The sequence below is a fragment of the Phyllobates terribilis genome, unplaced genomic scaffold (genome assembly GCF_046119375.1).
Source record: "Phyllobates terribilis strain yellow unplaced genomic scaffold, ASM4611937v1 Scaffold_1__5_contigs__length_1240528914, whole genome shotgun sequence".
NCBI classification, from domain to species: Eukaryota; Metazoa; Chordata; class Amphibia; order Anura; family Dendrobatidae; genus Phyllobates; species Phyllobates terribilis.
Window position 1 is genome coordinate 973,821,294 of NW_027362761.1, and position 19,774 is coordinate 973,841,067.

At 43.5% G+C, this 19,774-nt stretch overlaps 1 protein-coding gene across 4 annotated transcripts in view; it reads left to right on the plus strand.

Moving 5' to 3' along the window:
* Positions 1–9,351, plus strand: part of CASP3 (caspase 3) — a 49,670-nt gene extending 40,319 nt beyond the window's left edge. For all 4 annotated transcript variants that reach the window (XM_073642680.1, XM_073642674.1, XM_073642690.1 and 1 more), the window contains exons 5-7: positions 3,686–3,861; positions 4,294–4,414; positions 8,448–9,351. In XM_073642680.1, the coding sequence (XP_073498781.1) occupies positions 3,686–3,861; positions 4,294–4,414; positions 8,448–8,674 (524 nt within the window). In that variant the 3' untranslated portion in view covers positions 8,675–9,351. The remainder of the gene's footprint in view (positions 1–3,685; positions 3,862–4,293; positions 4,415–8,447) is intronic.
* Positions 9,352–19,774: the final 10,423 nt, after the last annotated feature.

Sequence of the window (19,774 nt, forward strand, 5' to 3'; positions counted from 1 at the left end):
GTATCGCTGCGTCCGGAACGACCTGACCTATAAAATTGTCCCACTAGTTAACCCCTTCTTTGAACACGGTAAAAAATAAAAAATGAAGCAAAAAACAATGCTTTATCATCATACCCCCAAACAAAAAATGGAATAACACGCGAATAAGACGAATATAAAAAAAAGTGGTACCACTGAAAACGTCATCTCGTCCTGCAAAAAAACAAGCCGCTATACAGCTCCATCAGCCGAAAAATGAAAAAAGTTATAACTCTCAGAATAAAGCAATGCAAAAACATTTTTTTTTCTATAAAATTTCTTTTATTATGTAAAAGCGCTAAAACATAGAAAACTATATAAATGTGGTACCGCTGTAAACGTACTGACCCGAAGAATAAAGCTGCTTTATCAATTTTACCACATGCGGAACAGAATAAAAAAAGATAAAAACAAAACAAACAAAAAAAAACTTGGTTTTTGTTTATTCTGCCTCCCAAAAATCGGAATAGAAAGTGATCAAAAAATGTCACGTGCCTGAAAATGGCACCAATAAAAAGGTCAACTCATCCCGCAAAATAAACAAGCCGTCACATGACTCTCTTGGACAAAATATGGAAAAATTATAGCTCTCAAAATATAGCGATGCAAAAACTAGATTTTACAAAAAAAATGCGTCTCTGCCCCACATGCTTCGCGGCCAAAAAAACTTTGCGGGGATTGCCTGCCATGCACGAGCGATTCCCCGCATGTTTTTTTTTTGGGTATCTAATAACCGTGAAACACGCGGGCGGGGACTCGAGCACCCGTGATACATGGTGAATACCTGTGTACCTGATGCAAACTCAAGTAGCGAGCACTTCCGCTCAAGACTAATGACAACTTATTCAATATGATGACCTAATGTTATCAAATTCTGTGTCGTACCTCTGGGTTCAAAATGTTCACTATACCCCTTGATAAAATCCTTGAGGGGTTTAGTTTCCAAAATGAGGTCACTTGTGGGGGGTTTCCACTATTTAAGCACATCAGGGGCTCTCCAAACGCGACATGGCGTCCGCTCTCGATTCCAGCCAGTTTTGCGTTCAAAAAGTCACACAATGCTCCTTCCCTTCTGAACTCTGAAGTGCGCCAAAACACTGTATTTTTGCTCATAGACTGTAAGCTTGCGAACAGGGCCCTCACTGCTTTCGATATGAGATATGCTTATTCTGTATTGTCTGTATAAGTCCCCCCTAAAATTTGTAAAGTCTGCGGAATATGTTGGCGCTATAAAAAAAAAAATTATTATTCTTATTATTTTCCCCACATATGGGGTATTGGTGTACTCAGGAGAAATTGCACAAAGGTTTTTGGGGTCCATTTTCTCATCTTAACCTTGTGAAAATAAAAAAAAAAATGGGGCTAAAACATGATTTTTGTGTATAAAGTTAGATTTTTTTATTTTCACGGCTCAATGTTATAAACTTCTGTAAAGGACTTGGGGGTTCAAGGTGCTCACCACACATCTAGATAAGTTCCCTGAGGGGTCTAGTTTCCAAAATGGTGTCACTTGTGGGGGATTTCCACTGTTTAGGCACATCATGGGCACATCCGCTAATTATTCAAGCAAATTTTACAATCAAAAAGTCAAATGGCGCTCCTTCCCTTCCAAACCCTGCCATGCACCCAAACAGTGGTTTTCCCCCACATATGGGGTATCTGCTTACTCAGGAGAAATTGCACAACAAACTGCATGGTGCAATTTCTCCTGTTACCCTTATGAAAATATATAATTGGGGGCTGAAAAACATTTATGTGGGGAAAAATGTGAAAAATTTATTTTTACGGCTCAATGTTATAAACTTCTGTGAAACACCTGGGGATTCAAGGTGCTCAGCACACATCTAGATAAGTTCCTTGAGGGGTGTAGTTTCCAAAATGGTGTCACTTGTGGGGGGTTTCCACTGTTTAGGCACATCAGGGGCTCTCCAAACGCAAGATGGCGTCCGCTAATTATTCAAGCATATTTTACAATCAAAAAGTCAAATGGCGCTCCTTCCCTTCCGAGCCCTGCCGTGCGCCCAAACAGTGTTTTTTTCCCACATATGGGGTATCTGCGTGCCCATAGGAAATTGCACAACAAATTTTGGGGTCTATTTTTTCCTGTTTCCCCTGCGAAAATAAAAAAAATTGGGTCTAAAGTAACATTTTTGTGAAAAAAGTTAAATGTTAATTTTTTTTCTTCCACATTCCAAAAATTCCTGTGAAGCACCTGAAGGGTTAATAGAGTTATTGAATGTGTTTTTGAGCACCTTGAGGGGTGCAGTTTATGGAATGGTGTCACTTTTGGGTATTTTCTGTCATAAAGACCCCTCAAAGTGACTTCAAATATGATGTGGTCCCTAAAAAAAATGGTTTTGTAAATTTTGTTGGAAAAATGAGAAATCGCTGGTCAACTTTTAACCCTTATAGCTCCCTAGCAAAAAAAAAATAAATAAATAAATAAAAAAAATGTTGGTTCCAAAATTGTGCTGATGTAAAGTAGACATGTGGGAAATGTTATTTATTAACTATTTTGTGACATATCTCTCTGATTTAAGGGCAAAAAAAATAAAATTTTGAAAATGGCAACATTTTCAAAATTTTTGCCAAATTTCCGATTTGTTTTCACAAATAAACACAAGACATATAGAAGAAATTTTACCACAATCATGAGGTACAATATGTCACGAAAAAACAATCTCAGAATCAGGGGGATCCTTTGAAGCGTTCACAATTGTAAAAATTGGCCTGATCATTAACGTGCAAACCACCTTGGGTTGTAAAGGGGTTAAAGACTATAAAAAGCAGTAAAAAAAAGCACAAGTTCAAATCACCCCCCTTTTGCCCCATTAAAAATAAAACAATAAAAAAATACACATTTGGTATTTCTGCTTTTGTAAAAGTTTGATCTATCAAAATATAAAGTTGATTAATCCGATTGGTAAACGTCATGAGAAAAAAAAAAAAATCTGAACCCCAGAATTACGTTTTTTTGGCCGACACACAATATTGCAATAAGAGGCGATCAAAACATCGTATGTACCCCAAAATGGTATCCGTAAAAACATCCGCTCAGAGGGCAAAAAATAACTAAGCCTTCACACAGCTCTATATTTGAAAAATGAAAGCGTTGTGGGCTTCGTAAAATTGGCAACACCAGCAAAATTTTTATTTATTTTTACAAATTTCCCACAAAAAAATTCTCCACTTATGGTGTTTTGCTGTAGCCCTCTAAAGGAAAGCTCAGAAGACTATATTTTTCTATGCAGTAGAGAAAAACTTTTGCCAATACTCACTGGCCTAGTCCAGGACACACACTAGATGAATGGTGCCCTCTTGATAGATTCGACAAAACGTTGTGAGTTTTGCAGTGCATATGTTGAGCTTAGGTTCTGTTAACACTTTTTTTAAAGAAGTTTTCCACCTAAAAAGTAAAATATTTACACGGTCATGTACGCTTGTGGCATATACAGGGGATATGACATAAATATATAGTAGATGTGGGTCCCTGATGCATACTGCAGTGAGTGGAGAGGTGGTCGGAAATCCCATTAATTTGTATGGGAACTCTGCACTGGCAGCAGGCTAAAACAGGGCCCTGATCTCTGGATAGATGCATGCTCTGTCTTGTCTTCTTTTGATTACATAATTGTATAATTGTTTCTCTTTTTTATTGTGTGTGCAGTATCTGAGGAGGATCACAGCAACAGAAGTTCATTTGTGTGTGCACTATTGAGTCATGGAGAGGATGGTAAGCTGTATGGGGTGGACGATTGCCTGCCTATCAAGAGTCTGACCAGTCTTTTCCGTGGTGACAGATGCAAGACCCTGGTGGGCAAACCAAAATTATTCTTTATCCAGGTAACTTCATACTATACATTCTTAAAGGGGTTGTCCACTACTACTTCTTAAATACTATATTTTCCGATGTAAAATAAAACCCCCTTACCCTCTGCTCCTGTGCCGTCCCAGCGATGCTGGGTCTACCAGGCTCACATAACATAACAGTCGAGGGTTGCTAATGGGCTGCAGTTCTCACACCTTCCCTGCATGTCCACTGTTGGTTTTAAAGAAGTGAAAGCACGGAAGCCACTGATTGACTGCAGGGCTCACGAGGCATAGCAATGTCTTGCCGGTATGGGAGGGGAGTATAAGGCACTTTTATTTTACATTGGGGGATGTGGTTTAGTTCCAGTAATGGACAACCCCTGTAAGGTATATTTCATGCACCACAATATAATGTCTGCCTTCATAGGTTTTAGCTAAATTACTGATATTTCTGTTTCCCTAAAGGCTTGCAGAGGTACTGACCTTGACCCAGGAGTTGAAACAGATGGTGGCCACTCTGACCCTGAAGAAACCTATAGAATCCCAGTTGAGGCTGATTTCCTTTATGCCTATTCCACAGTCCCAGGTATGTAATTAGTTATATATCATGGCAGACCTTTTTCTATTTCACCTAACAAATATCAGTGGGAAGAAAGATGCAAGATAATCTGCAGCAGATATCCAAGGCAGAAGCTTGCTGTGGAAGTGCAGCTTATGTGCTGCGTATCTGTGCTACCATTTGTCCCATTCAGTGTGATTAAACATTGCAAAGACAACCAATAGAAGTATGAACATGCACTTTCTTGCTGTAGATAATTATTGTTAATAGTTTGTATTATTTATTTGTTGTGTATGTAGAAGATCAACAGGGCTACATTTACCCCAATAACACACATTGGGGGATAATATGTGAGAGCATTTCACAGGTAAGTAGCCCATTAAGACCTGACAGTAACTCCCTGAAGTACATTGCACTGTAGTATTGCAGTGATTCATGGATCATACGTCCCTGTCTCCTAGTGTTGGTATTCTGGTGTAACAACTCATGTTAAAAGAGTAACATGTTATTTATTCAATGTGGTAAATGTGGAACGCCCAAAAAAAAAAAAGTAATGGCATAGAATAGCTGTCCATTCTGCTTTGAAATTCACTATACAGTAAAAATGTCCTGACAATTAGATTTTTCAGGTTAGTACAGTTGTAAGATTTAGGTCGCTAGCAGCCTGTGACTGGGCTTCAGAGTACCATGAGGGTGACCTTCAGCAGACCCCGGCTGCCATGGCAACCCATCATCACCCCATTATTACATTGCAGGGGTATCGGTGGGTGGCCAAAAAAAGGTGACCGCCTGAATTATGCGTCTTGCGTGCGTAACAGCCCTATGTCAGGAAGGTTTTAATACTCAGTTGATATAGCTTTGACACAGTAATGTATGGAAGCCAGAAATCCTTGTTGGTATGCCATCCTCAGTGGCCACCGTAATGTCTGGTGCTGCAGCATGATCAGGGACAGCCTCACATGTCACCCCTCCCCTACATTTATCAGTAGCTATGCAGGATTTGCTGGGATGGATCGATAAGAGGGGCGCGTCTTTATGTGCACAGCATATGGGTGGGGAGCAGGACTAAATTCCATGTGGCACACAATTACTGTGCAGTGTTTTGCTAGTCTGTTATTTGCTCTATAAACATTTACATGTACAACACAGTCTGTATATAAAAAATGACAGCGAATACAAATGGCATTTACACAAAGCTCATCATGTGCTGCGTCCACATACCACCCCGCCTGTACCCAACACACAGCTCAGATTCTCCTGCTGCCTGGGGGAGGTGGGGGGGTTTAAAGGGGTTTAAAGGAAAAAGCGAGCACCGCATGTTAAGACTGGAATCACACGAGCCTATAACATCAGATGCGATATGCTGATGACCCTTTACTCTGCTGCGAGCGTGAACCGAGTGTCTGTGCTCCAGTCCTCTCACATGGGACAATCACAGCACTGCTGCGGAGGAGACGGAGAAAGTAATTTCTCCATGGCTTGACTCTGCGTATATCGGACTGCATTTGGATGTCATCACTCGCACATTGGCTGCGAGACTCTGCTCACACAAGTCTATCGCATCATGCTGCCATTGTTATCTCATGCCGAATATGCATGAGAAAATAATCACCGATGTGCACAGCCCCATAGCATAACACTGGCCTGAGTGCTATTCGATAAAGCATCACATAGCACTCGTCCGTGTTATACACACGTGTGACCCCAGGCTTAGGCAAGTCCTCTAACTGAAACCCGCCTGAAAATGTTCAAAAGAATAAACCTATGCATTTCTATGTAAAAAAAAACAAACAAAAAAAACTTGTATTTCTTTATTCCAAAACGTTAAAAAGAAGTGACCTGATCACCATTTAGAAAAAAAAAAAAACGGAAAATGACAGTTGAAAAGAAACACAAAAAAACTGCTGTCAGACAAAAATGTTAAAATAAAAATGCAGAGGAAATTAAAAAAAAAAAAAAAAAAGAAACTCTAAGGCTGTGTGCCCACGTAGCGTTTTTCAAGCGTTTTTGATGCGGAATTTCCGCAGCGTAAACGCTTGTAAAACGCTTGGTAACCCGCACCCCATGGTCCCCAATGTGATTCCGCAGGTTCTATGCACATGCTGCGGATTTTTCCGCAGCGTTTATGCTGCGTTCAAAAATCCGCAGCATGTCATTTAATTTTGCGTTTCCGCAAGCAGAATTGCCTTTGTCCAATGCATAAAAAACGCAAGGCAATTCCGCATGTGGAAAACGCGTGATAAACGCGCGAAAAATGCGCGATAAACGCGTGCGGAATTCCGCATGCGTTTTTCCGGGTGAGGACTTGCAGAAATTTTCTGCTTCATAAATGCAACGTGGGCACATAGCCTAAAACTTAAATGTTTCAGGCAGGAAAAGAGAACCTGGCATTTCCTGAAACGTTGTCTTTTTGAAAAACTCATTGGGTTCACCCACCTGAAAAAGACATTGTGTGCACATACACTACAAAAATTGTCACAATTTAGTCCAAATTACTATATATACGGCAAAAAATATTCTCTCACGCTATGTTGTTGGAAAAATAAAAGCTTTGACATTAAAGGTGTTGTCCGGTCTAAATTGATAAGTCTGCAGTCACTCTGTGTGACTGCAGACTTGTGTATCGCCCCAGCACATCCATTGTGCACTGCGGGGATTCGCCGGTTTCTGAGACGGAAACTGTAGTGATGTATGCGTTACGCATACACCCGGGCAGAAGCCATCTAATGGGCGCGACCTTTCTCCATACAAATGTATGGAGTGAGGCTGCGCCCACTAGACTGCTTCTGCCTGGGAGTACGTGTATCGCATACATCGCCGGCTCAGAAACCGGCGAATCCTTGCAGTGCACAGTGTGCACGCTGGGGGGGATTCAAAAGTCTGCTGTCACATAAAGTGACTGACTGGAGATTTATCATTTTAGACTGGGCAACCCCTTTAAGGGCTTGTGCTGACACCATATTTTCTGTCCAAGTGCAGACCAATATTATTCTATGGGGCTGTGCACATGTCCAAAAATTGTAGCCAGCATGCACGATTTGCACTCTGCCATGGGTCCATTAAAAAAAATCAGATTGCACACTGATGACATCTGAGTGCAGTCCGATTTTCACGGACTGACAAAATGGAGAATTTTTTTTTCCATCTTCTCTTCATCCGAGAGAAGATCATACTCTGATCAAAGTGTATTTAGCATAATCGGCCTGATTCTCTAGGATGAGAAAAAATACGGTTGTGTGACCTTAGGATCTTGGAGATCGGAATACCCTTTTAAGGCTATCTCTATATGTAGTAGGTGTAATGTTAGCAAATACCTCCAATTGGAAATCTAGTATAGTTCTTCTGATATGTCACTTACCCCATGTGCAGGGCATTGCTGAAGTTTAGGTATATTATTATCACATCTACTACACATTGGGATAGGATCTTGGAGATGGGAGTTACCCCTTTAAGCTGTGTCTTGAGAGGTTGGCCCAATAGTAATATGGATCATGTATCCACAGGATGGGTGATAACTGATTGCTGGGACTCCAACCAATGGCGGATTGTGTTCCTCAACAGTATGAAGTAGAAATCACCCATGTGCACCTCCTCTTTATTCATTGTTTATGTATGACTGAGATAGTGGAGTACAGGACATTCGCCTCTTCATTGAAATTGGGGAAATGTTTTTCTAGCGGGGGTCCCAAGTGTGCATTGCGTGTACCCTTGTGTACTACTGATATTGCTTTGGATTTTTATTGGTAATGTACCTCAAGCACAACTAAAACCTGTGTACATAGCAGGGATGTGGAGTCGGTAAGGTTCTGACTCCAGCTACATTACAAATGGCCAATTGATAATAACAGATTTGCTCTAGTAAAAGGATAATGTCAGTTTATTTTTTTTCAATTTATAAATTGGGGATTGAGATTAATAGAACATAACTTGCCTAAATTTCACTTCCACTCAAAACTTCAATCCAACATCTCCGACTCCTCCGCCCTGGTCCATTGTATGGCTATTTTGTGAAAGATACGCATGCCACATCTATGTTTCACCATATTAATTTATTTCCTAGGTTATTATTCCTGGAGAAATACAGTGAATGGCTCCTGGTTCATTCAGTCTCTATGTGAAATGCTTAAATTACATGGTAAAACCCTTGAACTTGTGCAGATCCTCACATGTGTTAATCATATGGTGGCGCTGGAGTTTGAATCCTGCTCAAATCAAATAGATTTTCATGCAAAGAAGCAGATCCCCTGTGTGGTGTCAATGCTCACAAAAGCCCTGAACTTTCCATAAGGCGAGAAGAATCTGCTATTCTGGGCCTGCTGTAACCCAGGAGGTATCGTCTGCATTCCAGACATAGAAGCTGGAGTGCCATGCTCCAACAGATGGATGCTAGCAAGGATCAAGCAGCACGGCCGAACAGCGACTATCATCAGGTTTTATGTTTATTTATAAGGAAATTATATAGTGACAATGATTGTGTACGTCACGTTTGATCCCTTTTGTTACACATGCATGTGTTCACTCTGTAAAAATAAAATACATCCTTTTTTTTTTTTTTTGTTATTATTATGAAATGCATCTTGCATGTGTTTTGTACAAAAATAAAATCGCCAATGTGTTGTTGTATCAGGGAATTGTCACACACTACGGCTACAGCTTAAACTGGTATCAGTTTATTATTGAAATTATTATAATGTGATGTACATGTTTTATTATTGTGTGCGAAGTAGAAATGTACCTGCACCTATGTACAATTCTTACCTTGTTATCACTGATAAGGGCTCAGCACTTCAAAATCTACTGTGTGTACTTGAAATTTGAACAATGTTTACTTTGCGCAATATAAAATGTAATCCCTAAAATATATGCAGGGCGGCCTATTTCACGCAGGTCTTGATGGCACAGTCTCATACCTACTATGTTTCATATATCAGATTATTTTTATTTGAAAAAAAAAATGGTGCTTTCACATAAATAAAGGTAGGCAGTGTTGCTAAAAAAAATATATAAAGATGTTACAAAGTGGGAACAAAACATTACAACAATTACATAGGATGAAAGGGATAACAAAAGAAAAAGGAAAAAGTACTAAACCTGTGTCCCGGAAATGGCTCAGAGCTTAGCTGATGGAGGTACTCCTTAGGAAAATGGACAGAACCACAGCAAGCTGTACCTTCCAGGACTGACAAAAGCCCAAAACCCAAACTCAGATTTTTACTACATCACGTTTATCCCCACATTACTCCTTTTGGCGAGCTCATCTGGGAGCTGGTCGTGGGATGTGCTAGGTCTTTTAGAATTTTATGAGATTCCCTAACTTTCAGTTTACCTCTGCCAATGTAGGTCCTAGCTCGTGGTCATGTTTCCTATAATGATTTTACCTTTCTATAGAGATGAAACATTGCAGGGATAGCATCATCTAACTGACCCAATATTAATTTCGAGGCATTTGGTCGGCCTTATGGTGATCTGAGTGAATTGGTGATGTTTGTGCCTTCATTACGACGCTGAAAATATAATTTCCATAAATATCGGATCAATGCAAACCCCAATATTCATCACTGACCACTGACTCCAGAGCTTCTGAGACAAATCCTTTAAACAGAAGAAGCCCCTGTACTTCTCCTCCTCTGAGTACACAAATCCTTCACTTGTTGGCTGGTTCTCATCAAATCCCCTTTGGTAATTATTAGTGTTGAGCGAGTATGTTCTATTAACCCTTTCGCCAAGTATGCTCGGGCCGAGCTCCGAGTATTTATAGCTGCTCGGTGATAAGGTTAAATCGCTCCCGTGTGCATGATTTGCGACTGTTTGACAGCTTTATTACATGTGAGGAATGTATATTTCTTACACATTCCTCACATGTAATAAAGCTGTCAAACAGTTGCAAATCATGCACACGGAAGCGATTCAACCATATCACCAAGCAGCTATAAATACTCGGAGCTCGTCCCGAGCATACTCTGAACAGAACATACTCGCTCAACACTAGTAATTATCTGTTCACTGCAGGAGGTCTTACTTCAATGGAAGTGACAGTTCTTTCTCAATACCATATGTTCAATCGGAGAGGGATATGTCTTTATGGATTTAAATTTTTCTCTGATGTATAGTCTTTCAGGTAGATTATTAGGGAATTATGATTTAATAGATTGGTTCCTATATCTCTTCGGCCCCATTCACATTTTCATGTTCCACTGTGTTCAATTGTTTTTGCAGTCCATCGAACTGCAAATAAAAACAGACATGTCTGGTTTTGATTGGATTTGCTTATCAATCACCCACACAACAAGTCAATGGACCCATGAAAAAGAATAGGGAGTGGAGGAAGCACAAGAATGAGATACGCATGTTGTCCGTTTTTCTCTTTTTAAATCTAGGTTCAAATGGGCATATGAGAAAAAAAAAATTCATCCAGATCAGAGTTCTGCTACAAAGAGTGACTTTTTTACAAAGTGAAAAGCGTTTCAGTGTGAGCTGTATGATTGTAACTCTTCACTCATGTGAGGCCTCTGTGGTAGCGCTGCATTTTTGGGATTTTCAAGTCTCCGGATTTTCTGCAGCAAATCCATTGTGTATAAACATTGCCTTACTTACTCTTGTATGTTTTTAATAATTGAATTTTCCGATTTAGGGTTCATCCTCATGTAGGAAAAAGGCAGCAGTTTTTTGTTTTTGTTTTTACTGAAATTCACTGCATCATACAATACCTCACTATTGTGCTTTCAATTTTTAACCTGTAGCATATTCAGTGTAAGCTGTAAATTATGCAGATTTAGCTTAAAAAAAAAATGTTCTTATTAAAAAAAAGTACATTTTACTCTTACTGTGATGGACGCTTGTGTGATCTGTTTATTCATAAACACAATGTATTTGACAGTTCTTGTACTTGTCTAAATTTGTTTTGTTGATTTTATTAAATATATGTACGACGTGCATGCAGGTTATTCCTGGGTGTCCAAGCCGTTTGTTTCTTCATGGCCTCATCATGGTATCCTTATTGTGACTGCAAGTCTACAAACCCGAGCTAAAAGCATTACAAATCCTAGAGACGTAGGCTCCAGCTATAATCAAACCTGTTTATACAGTTCTTTATAGTCTGCTATTGACGCTTATTAAAATATTGGGTCATTCTGCGTGTGTGGTGGTTGGGGTTTTTTTTTTTTTTTTTTTTTTTTTTTTTTTTTTAAATCGCTTTCATCCATGACCCCACCAAACAAAGGTGGCCATCAAGTCATCAGGATGGGCACCGGATTTATCCCTGTCAATTTTTAGGCCACAGAAGAGACCAAACTCCTCTATTGTAGTCAGTGTCTTCTAGGAACAGGAGCATATAATCTGCGTACAGACTCATTTTGTCAGGTAAGGGGCCATCAATGAAGCCTGTGATCTCTGGGGTAGAGCAGTTAATGGCCACCACTGGCTCAATTGCAATACCATATAACATCAGGAATAATTGACATTCCTGCTGGGTGCCCTAAAATATATTTGTTGATCAGTACGCATGCCAGCGGGTCTGTATACAAAAGTTTAACCCATTTAATAAATCCATCTCCAAAACCCATCCTACGCATCGTTGCCAAAGGAACTCCCATTTGATGGAGTCAAAAGCCTTATCTGGGAGACCAGCCCCTGTCACCTCCATTTTCACTGGTTGACTGGAGGTGTGTAAACAGTCGTTGAATGTTAAGGGCGATTCATTTTCCCAGCATAAACCCAGTTTGGTCCCCATGGATAATCTGTAGGATACAAAACCCCCGTCATTTGCTACTATTTTAGCTAGGATTTTTACATCACATTGTAATAACGAGATGGGTCTATGTCAGGTGTGGGCAATTTTTCCAGAGTAGCCACATGAGAGACTGTGACTGTTGTGGAGGGCCAAACCAATAGGCTGAAATTGATTCTGCTCAATATAAATATTAACAAATTAATAATTTCAATTAATATTAATATAAAAATTATTAGTATCACTTAATATTGAGCAGAATTAAGTATGTGGACATCCCATATCTACCTTATGAGCCCGCACACAGTCCCTATATACCGTAACAGTCCCTTATATACAGCATGAGAGCCTCCCCGTGTCCAGCATGAGAGCCCATAGCCTCCCTAGGTATCGCCTCAACGACTGCTGGTTCTTCAAACTTACATCTTCGCAGCATGTTGCGATGGAGATTCCTAGTCGGCCCCCTAGTCCCACCTTATACACAGAGATATTGGGCCCCCACTCTCCTTTTCACTACATACTGTACTGCCTCCCACTGGTCATCTAACTTCCGAGATGGCTTTTTGACTCTGACTTGCACTCTTTCCCCTGGAGCAAACACTTCATTCTGTACCGATCTCTGGTCATGATGTGTCATCTGTCTCAACCGATCACCCACCACTGTGCACCGTTCTCAAGCGCCGCCGATGCGGTAGTGGGCCGAGGAGGATCAGGCATGTGTAGGTCTTCAATTTCCCTACCTGCCCTTCCGAACATCATCATGTGGGCGAGTACCCTGTTATGCTGTGCACCCAATTATTATAGGCACCCATCAGTTCAGGCAGGTACTCAGGCCAGCACGTTTTTTGATCTTTCTCCAGGGGCCGGAGCATTTTCAGGAAGGTGCGGTTGAAACGTTCACATGCACCATTGCCTTGCGGATGATAGGGCGTCGTCCTTGACTGCTCAATACCATACAGGTGATAAAGTTCCTTCATTAAGGCACCTTGGAACCATGCTTCCTGATCGGAATGAATACGCCGTGGACACCCAAATACTTGAATGAAATGGCATACTGCCTCGGTGTCTGATTCTGCGGTCTGGTCTCTGGTAGGTACCGCCACTGCATATTTAGTGAAATGATCAGTCATCACCAAATAATACGAGTGTCCCGAACTGGAGTACCCTATTTACACATAGTCTATCGTAAGTATCTACAACGGAGCGGATGTACTGGATAGTCTGAATAGGAGCTCGCTGTTCCAGACTCTTGCTCAACCCACATGCTCGATATTTTTGGCACGCTGCAATTACAATCTTTTCCAGATCTGGCCAGTAAATTATACTCTGCAACCACTTATAAGTCTTTTCGCTGCAAAAATGAGCCACTCTCTCATGGGCCTCACAAGCAGCTACTGGACCTAATGACATGGGAATTACAACCTGATGGCGGTGCTGCAACTCTGACTGTAAAGTAGATCTTACAACACAAAAGGCCCTGAATCACACTGAGTTTATCCCATTGATGCAACAATTTTTCCCCCTCTGAGGACAGCCCTGCCCGCTCCTCTGGCCGAGGCCAAATATTGGCCTGGACCCAGTGTTTTACCCCCTGCACATATCTGTTGTCGTTCTGGGCCTGTTCCCAATCCTTAGGAGCTTATCCAAGCACTGTGGGCATCCCAGAGGCCACCCCACTTGAATGCAACATGCCATAGAAGACAGGCAGTCGAGCTAGGTAGGGGGTCTCGGTGTCCTCAAGGTCATCATAGATGCACCTAGCCGGTGGTCCCATTGGAACCCGGGATAATGTGTCTGTATTTCCATTTTCCCTTCCTAACCGGAACTTGATACAGTAGTTAAACTTTGTCAGCCGCGCCATCCACCTCTGTTCTAGTGCCTCAAGTTTGGCGTTTTACAGGTGGGCCAATGGATTGTTGTCAATCATTACTACCACTTCAGCCCCAGTTAGGTACTCTGCAAATCGTTTGGTCATAGCCCAAACCAAAGCCAATAGCTCTAGTCTGAATGAACTATAGTTTGCGGGATTGCACTCTGTCTCTCTTAGGGAACGGCTTCCATAAACTACCACTCTCCCTCGGCCATCTTGTACCTGCAATAACACTGCTCCCAGACCATGCAGGCTTCCGTCTGTGTAGAGCAGGAAATGGGTATCAAACCGGGCGTAAACCAGAATTGGTGCGCTGGTTAGGGCAACTTTCACTTCCTCAAAGGACTTCTGTTGTTGAGTACCCCCACTGAATGGGACGATTCTTGGGCCCTCGAGATGTACCTCTCAGCAGCTCGTTCAAAGGACCGACCAGATGGACGAACTTTGGGACAAACCGCCGGTAATATCCCGCCAGTCCCAAAAAGGCTCTCACCTCTCGCAAAGTTCTCGGCTGAGGCCACTTCTGGACGGCCTCAACCTTGCTGGCAGCTGGCTGTACTCCTTCGGGAGTGACCACATAACCCAGGTATTCTATACAGTCTCGGAACAATTTGCATTTCTTGGTCTTGATCTTCAGTCCAAGGTCTCGAGGTCGCCGCAGGACTTGTTGTAATTTCTGCAGATGATCCTCAAATGATCTCCCGAACACCACCACATCGTCTAGGTAGATCACAGACTCAAAGTTCAGGTCGCCCAGGCAATGTTCCATTAGCTGCTGAAATGTCCCAGGTGCATTTGAAAGACCAAACGGCATTCTGTTGAACTCGAGTCCCATTGGGAGGATGAACCCCATCTTCGCCTTGTCTTGCTCTGCTGCTGGAACTTGCCAGTATCCACTGGCCAAATCAAGGGTCGAGAAATACTTAGCCCGACCCAGAGCGGATAGTGATTCTTCAATCCGGGGGAGAGGATAGGCGTCACGTACTGTGTGAGCATTCAGTTTTCTGTAGTCGACACTGAAGCGGAGGGACCCATCCTTGTTACGTACCAATACCACTGGTGCCGCCCAAGGACTCTGGCTCTCTCGTATGACCTGGTTGTCCAACATGCTGGCCACCATGTTCTTTACTTCTTGGAGGAATCTGATGGTAGCGTTCCCGGATCGGAGGAGTATTCCCTGTTGGAATCTCATGCTCGATGGTAGAGGAGCATCCAAAATCTTCCCCATGATGAGAGAAGGCCTCCTGAAATTCCCATAGGGTATCTTCCAGAAGCCTCTGCTGAACTGGGGTCAATGTCTTTTGATCCACCCCCATCCGATCCATTATGACTTGGCCGTTCCACTCTGCATTCGAGTTTTCTTTCCATGCCACTTCAACAGCATAAGTCCAGGCTGAATTCCGATTGGGCTGGAGGTTGAATCCTGTTCTTCGGAGTATCTCTCCATCAGGCACATGGACTTCAGCCAGCAGCTTACCCCCTGGGTATAGTGACTTCGCTATCCAGCACTTCAATGCAATGGATGGGCACTCAGCCATCTTTTTCACAGTTGCTAGCGCACGGGCCACCAAAGGTCTTTTCTGAGACCCTTCCTCGAATATGGACTCAATCAGCACCTCCAGTCCATTGAGCCTCCGATAGGCCCCCACAGGTAACATGAGCCGTTCTCTCTTTGATGCGATCACCACTGGTATACGTGAGGGAACTTTGACCAAGCCCACGGGACGACCGGATGAGGCACTCTTCTGAAAGCTGCAACTTCTCACCACCTGCTGCAGGACCCTCTGGGTTGGCCGGTGGGATGTCGTGCGTTGCCTGTACTGCAGCCCTTCCTTAGCGAACAGACGGTGATCCCGTAATATGTTCATTCCCAAGGTCGCATCCATTCCCCTCCTTGGGGGGTGATCCACCAGAACCACTCCTTTTGTGCCGATGTCTTGACCACATAGCTTCACTCTCAGCCACACGATTCCCTTCACGAGCAGCTGGCCATTGTTTGCTGCTATGAGACAAATAACGCTTCCATCTTCGGGTTCCATCATATGGCCGAAAAAGCTCTCGAAGATCCCTAGGGGCATAATGGTGTATTCAGACCCTGTATCCACCAAACACCTCACTTTCTATCCTTCAAAATCGGCCTCAAGCACCAGACTGCATGAATACAAATAGTGTTCTCCATGTTGTGAGCTTTGCAAATTGAGTGCCACTGCAAGGCGCCCAGCTACTGCAGCGGTTGGTAGCTTAAAGCTGGTGCCATCATCTCGTGGTCAGTCCTGATGTCGCAATCCATGGCAAGTTGGTCAAATCATTGACAATTTCTGCAGAGGGGCCTACTGAGTCTCTGAGCACCAGACGTGTTTCCTCCATTTGGCCTCCGCACCCGAGTCGGGACAGATAGAGGAGCTCGGGAAGCTGGAGCTGTCTCCAGAGGTTAGACCGACCTCATTTGCATCTGGGACACTTCTAGTCAAAGATCTTTTAGTTCTGTCTCCAGAGCCTGAACCATATCCTTCGGAGTCTCTGAGTCTTTGGACCTCGTCCGGCTGTCCATCACTTGAGCGCTACTCAATACTTTCTCGATTACAGACGTGGACTCCTCCTCCCGCTCTATTGCGGCAAGGTAAACATTGTAAAACGTCAGATCAGCCGTCATCCGGGTAATCTCTTGCAACTTGTCCCTTAGGAATTTGTTAGCTAACCCAGCAATGAACTGATCCCGCACCAGCCTATCCACCTCTTGGAAAGCTACCATAGCCTTGGGATCTCACCACTGTACTTAATTCAATGTTTCTTGCAAGGCATTGGAGTATTGCATTAGAGTCTCGCCTTTCTGCTGCGGTCGGTTGAAAAAGTAACTTCACAGTTGAGTCACTTTGGCACGCCCCCCCGTGGATTCCTTCCAGCAGTGCGAGTATTTTGTCTAAGGTGTCCCTTTCAGACTCTGGCCGTATCATTACTGTGCGCCTGGCATCGCCTTTTAGGGCATTCAGTGCTATTTCTACTCGCAACTCTGGGACCAAGTTGCACATTTTAATAACACTCTGCATAGTTTCTGTCCAGTCTTGCCATGTCATGTTTTTACCGTCATATTTTGGCAAATGCTGTAATAGTGCCCCGGCCAAAAGGTACCCCACTGGAATAAAGGCTGTGGCAGGCGGGTTCAGCACATGAGCCGGGGCCACTGGCAATAAGGGATTGTTTCCCTCCATGTTCCTGTCCATGGCGAACGCTGTATCCTGCCGACTACACCAAGTTTTACTTTATTCTGGTCTCTCCCAGAATACAGAGGGCCGAGGACAAAGAACACGAGCAGGCAATTTGTTAAGGAACTAGTTTTTACTAACAACGAAAACGGAGTTACCCTGGAAACGGAAGAAAGAAACGCATAACTTTCACACACACCTTGCCCAGGTCAGTTAGGACCCCTGCGCTGCACAACCGATAGGCACAGGATGTTCTATAAGATACACTATAATTTGCCTGACTTGTGGTTCCGCCTAATGCGGTAACCGGGAGTTACCCACAGCAAGGATGTAATCAAATGAGTGCAAGAGGCAGCCCCTGCAATGGTGCAGCGCAGAGATTCACAAACTTATCAGTTCTCTAAAAGTACAATTCTGTTATGCTATCTGTATACAAGCTAAGGTTCACACAGCCCTATAAGCCAACAATGTCTCTAACTGAGAATCTATGTTTGGCACCAAACTCTCTCTAAAGTCTGCGTGCACGCTCCCATCGGGATCCCTGTGGTGGGGCCTGAGCTCAGGACTTAGCGGCCGTTAACTGATCACTGAAAAGGTTGCCTGATCATCCAATCGGCCGTTTAGCTGGGAGACCGAGGAGTGGATCCTGGGCTTGTTACCTGGCGAGTATTTTTAGCCTGACAGGTTAGCAGAAAACCATTCACGTCACAGCAGATGCTTTGGAGGGAATCCAACTCTGCATCCAACCGTAGTCGTCCACCCAAAGTAATTCTTTCTCTCTGGTAAGAGTCACAGGAACAGTTGCACCTTTCCTCAGTAATCTGACCAGCTACTAGCACACTGCACACACTGAGCTTTCATGATCTCACACTAATGTCCTGCTCAGTCAGCTTCCTTTTCCCACAGAATAAAACATCATCTCGTCAGCCATAGAGATCAGGTCAGTCATAGAGTCTCTTCCAGAGGCAACAGTGACCTCTTGTGGCCGGAGTCCAATACTGCAACAATGTTCAAACATTAGAATCTCACAGATTCCCATTAAGGGTAAAACTGCTGTTAACTGAAGATATTGGGAACAAATAGGAGACTATAACTAGAACTTGTAAGGTAACTGGTTCCCAACAAGTGATGAATATGTACAAGGCTGTCAGGTTCCAGTACTCTCTCTACAGCACACATTTTCATCAGGCAGGTGCTGTTGAGGCACCTACAGGATCTGCGGCAGTCATATGGCGGTATAACACAGTCCCGCTCCTGCCTCAGCTGCCGGCAGTGGAGCCAATCCTGATCTTGGCAGTTTAACCCCTTATTTACCACAGTCAGTGGCAACCACAGCAGTTAGGTGGTTTAGACAGAAGGAGGAGATGCTATCATGGTACCGATGAGTTTCTATGGCAGCTGGGGTCCTAACAATGACACCCATGACTGCTATCTTACTGCTCCTATTAGACCACGGCTGAGGAAAGGTATATGAGGACACCACCGGTTAGAGTTGTGTCGCCTGCTCTGCAGCGATTAGAAATACCTAGGGCTGATTAGTTTGCCATTTGTAAAAATTGGATCTAGCCACAGCAGCGCTGGGCTACCACTGGTGTAATCAAGGCTAATGGGCTCCTACATTGGGCAGAGGAGCTCAGTCTTCAGCAGGAGCTGGCCGAAGAAAGCGGAGCAACTTGCATGGGGCTGCTGCACAAGAAGAAGCTCACAAGGTGGAGATTTAGCCAGAGACGCGGTGGACGGGCTGTGATCTGCTGTGCAGGTTGCATAGTCGCTGCCTCCTAGGACCCGAACTTCACCCCTAACAAGCACAGCAGAGCTCGGACGGCTGCCAGTGAACGGAGAGCGGCTGATTAGTAACTGCTGCGTCTCCTGCAGCTCAGATAAGAGCCGTACAGAGCTCTTATCTCAGTAATGGTGAATACAGGAAGAGTCCGCTACTCACATGCCCTATATGCGGCCCCCAGAGGTAAAGTCTCCCCTGTACCCAGCGCCTCCTCCCGCCTTCACTGCTGGAGTGCTCCATTCCTTAAAGGGGATGTCCCATGAAAACAAGTTATTACCTATTCACAGGCTCGGTGATCACTAATTGGTGGGGTCCGACCGCTGGGAACCATCATCTGATCGGGAACTTTTATCCTGTTAGAAAGGAGCAGAAAGTTAGGTACCAACTGCAGCTCCATTCATTCTCTATGGGCTCCGGAAAAAGCCGTGCTCAGCACTTGGATGTCACAGAGGGAATGAATGGAGCGGATCCTGGAGTAATAACATGTCCTCCGCTCCTCAGCTTTCTATCTATGTAAGTGTCTCAACCCTTGTCTCACCTTCTGCACCTGCTTCTGTGCTGGTCCCTGTGTACTTTCTCCAATGAAGAAGAGGAAACGCCTCTGCCAGTTCTGCTGTCAGTTCTCTGCAGCTCTTCCCCATCGCTCAGTGCCTGCCATTATATGTAATAACTATGATTCCTAACCCCTTGTCCGGCTTTCATCCCCAGTCTGACCAATGGACAAGCTAATAAAAAATGAATGGTGGATCCAAATTTCCCATAAAATTAGTTCCTTTACCTCAAACAGCACGAGTGAGACTTCTGA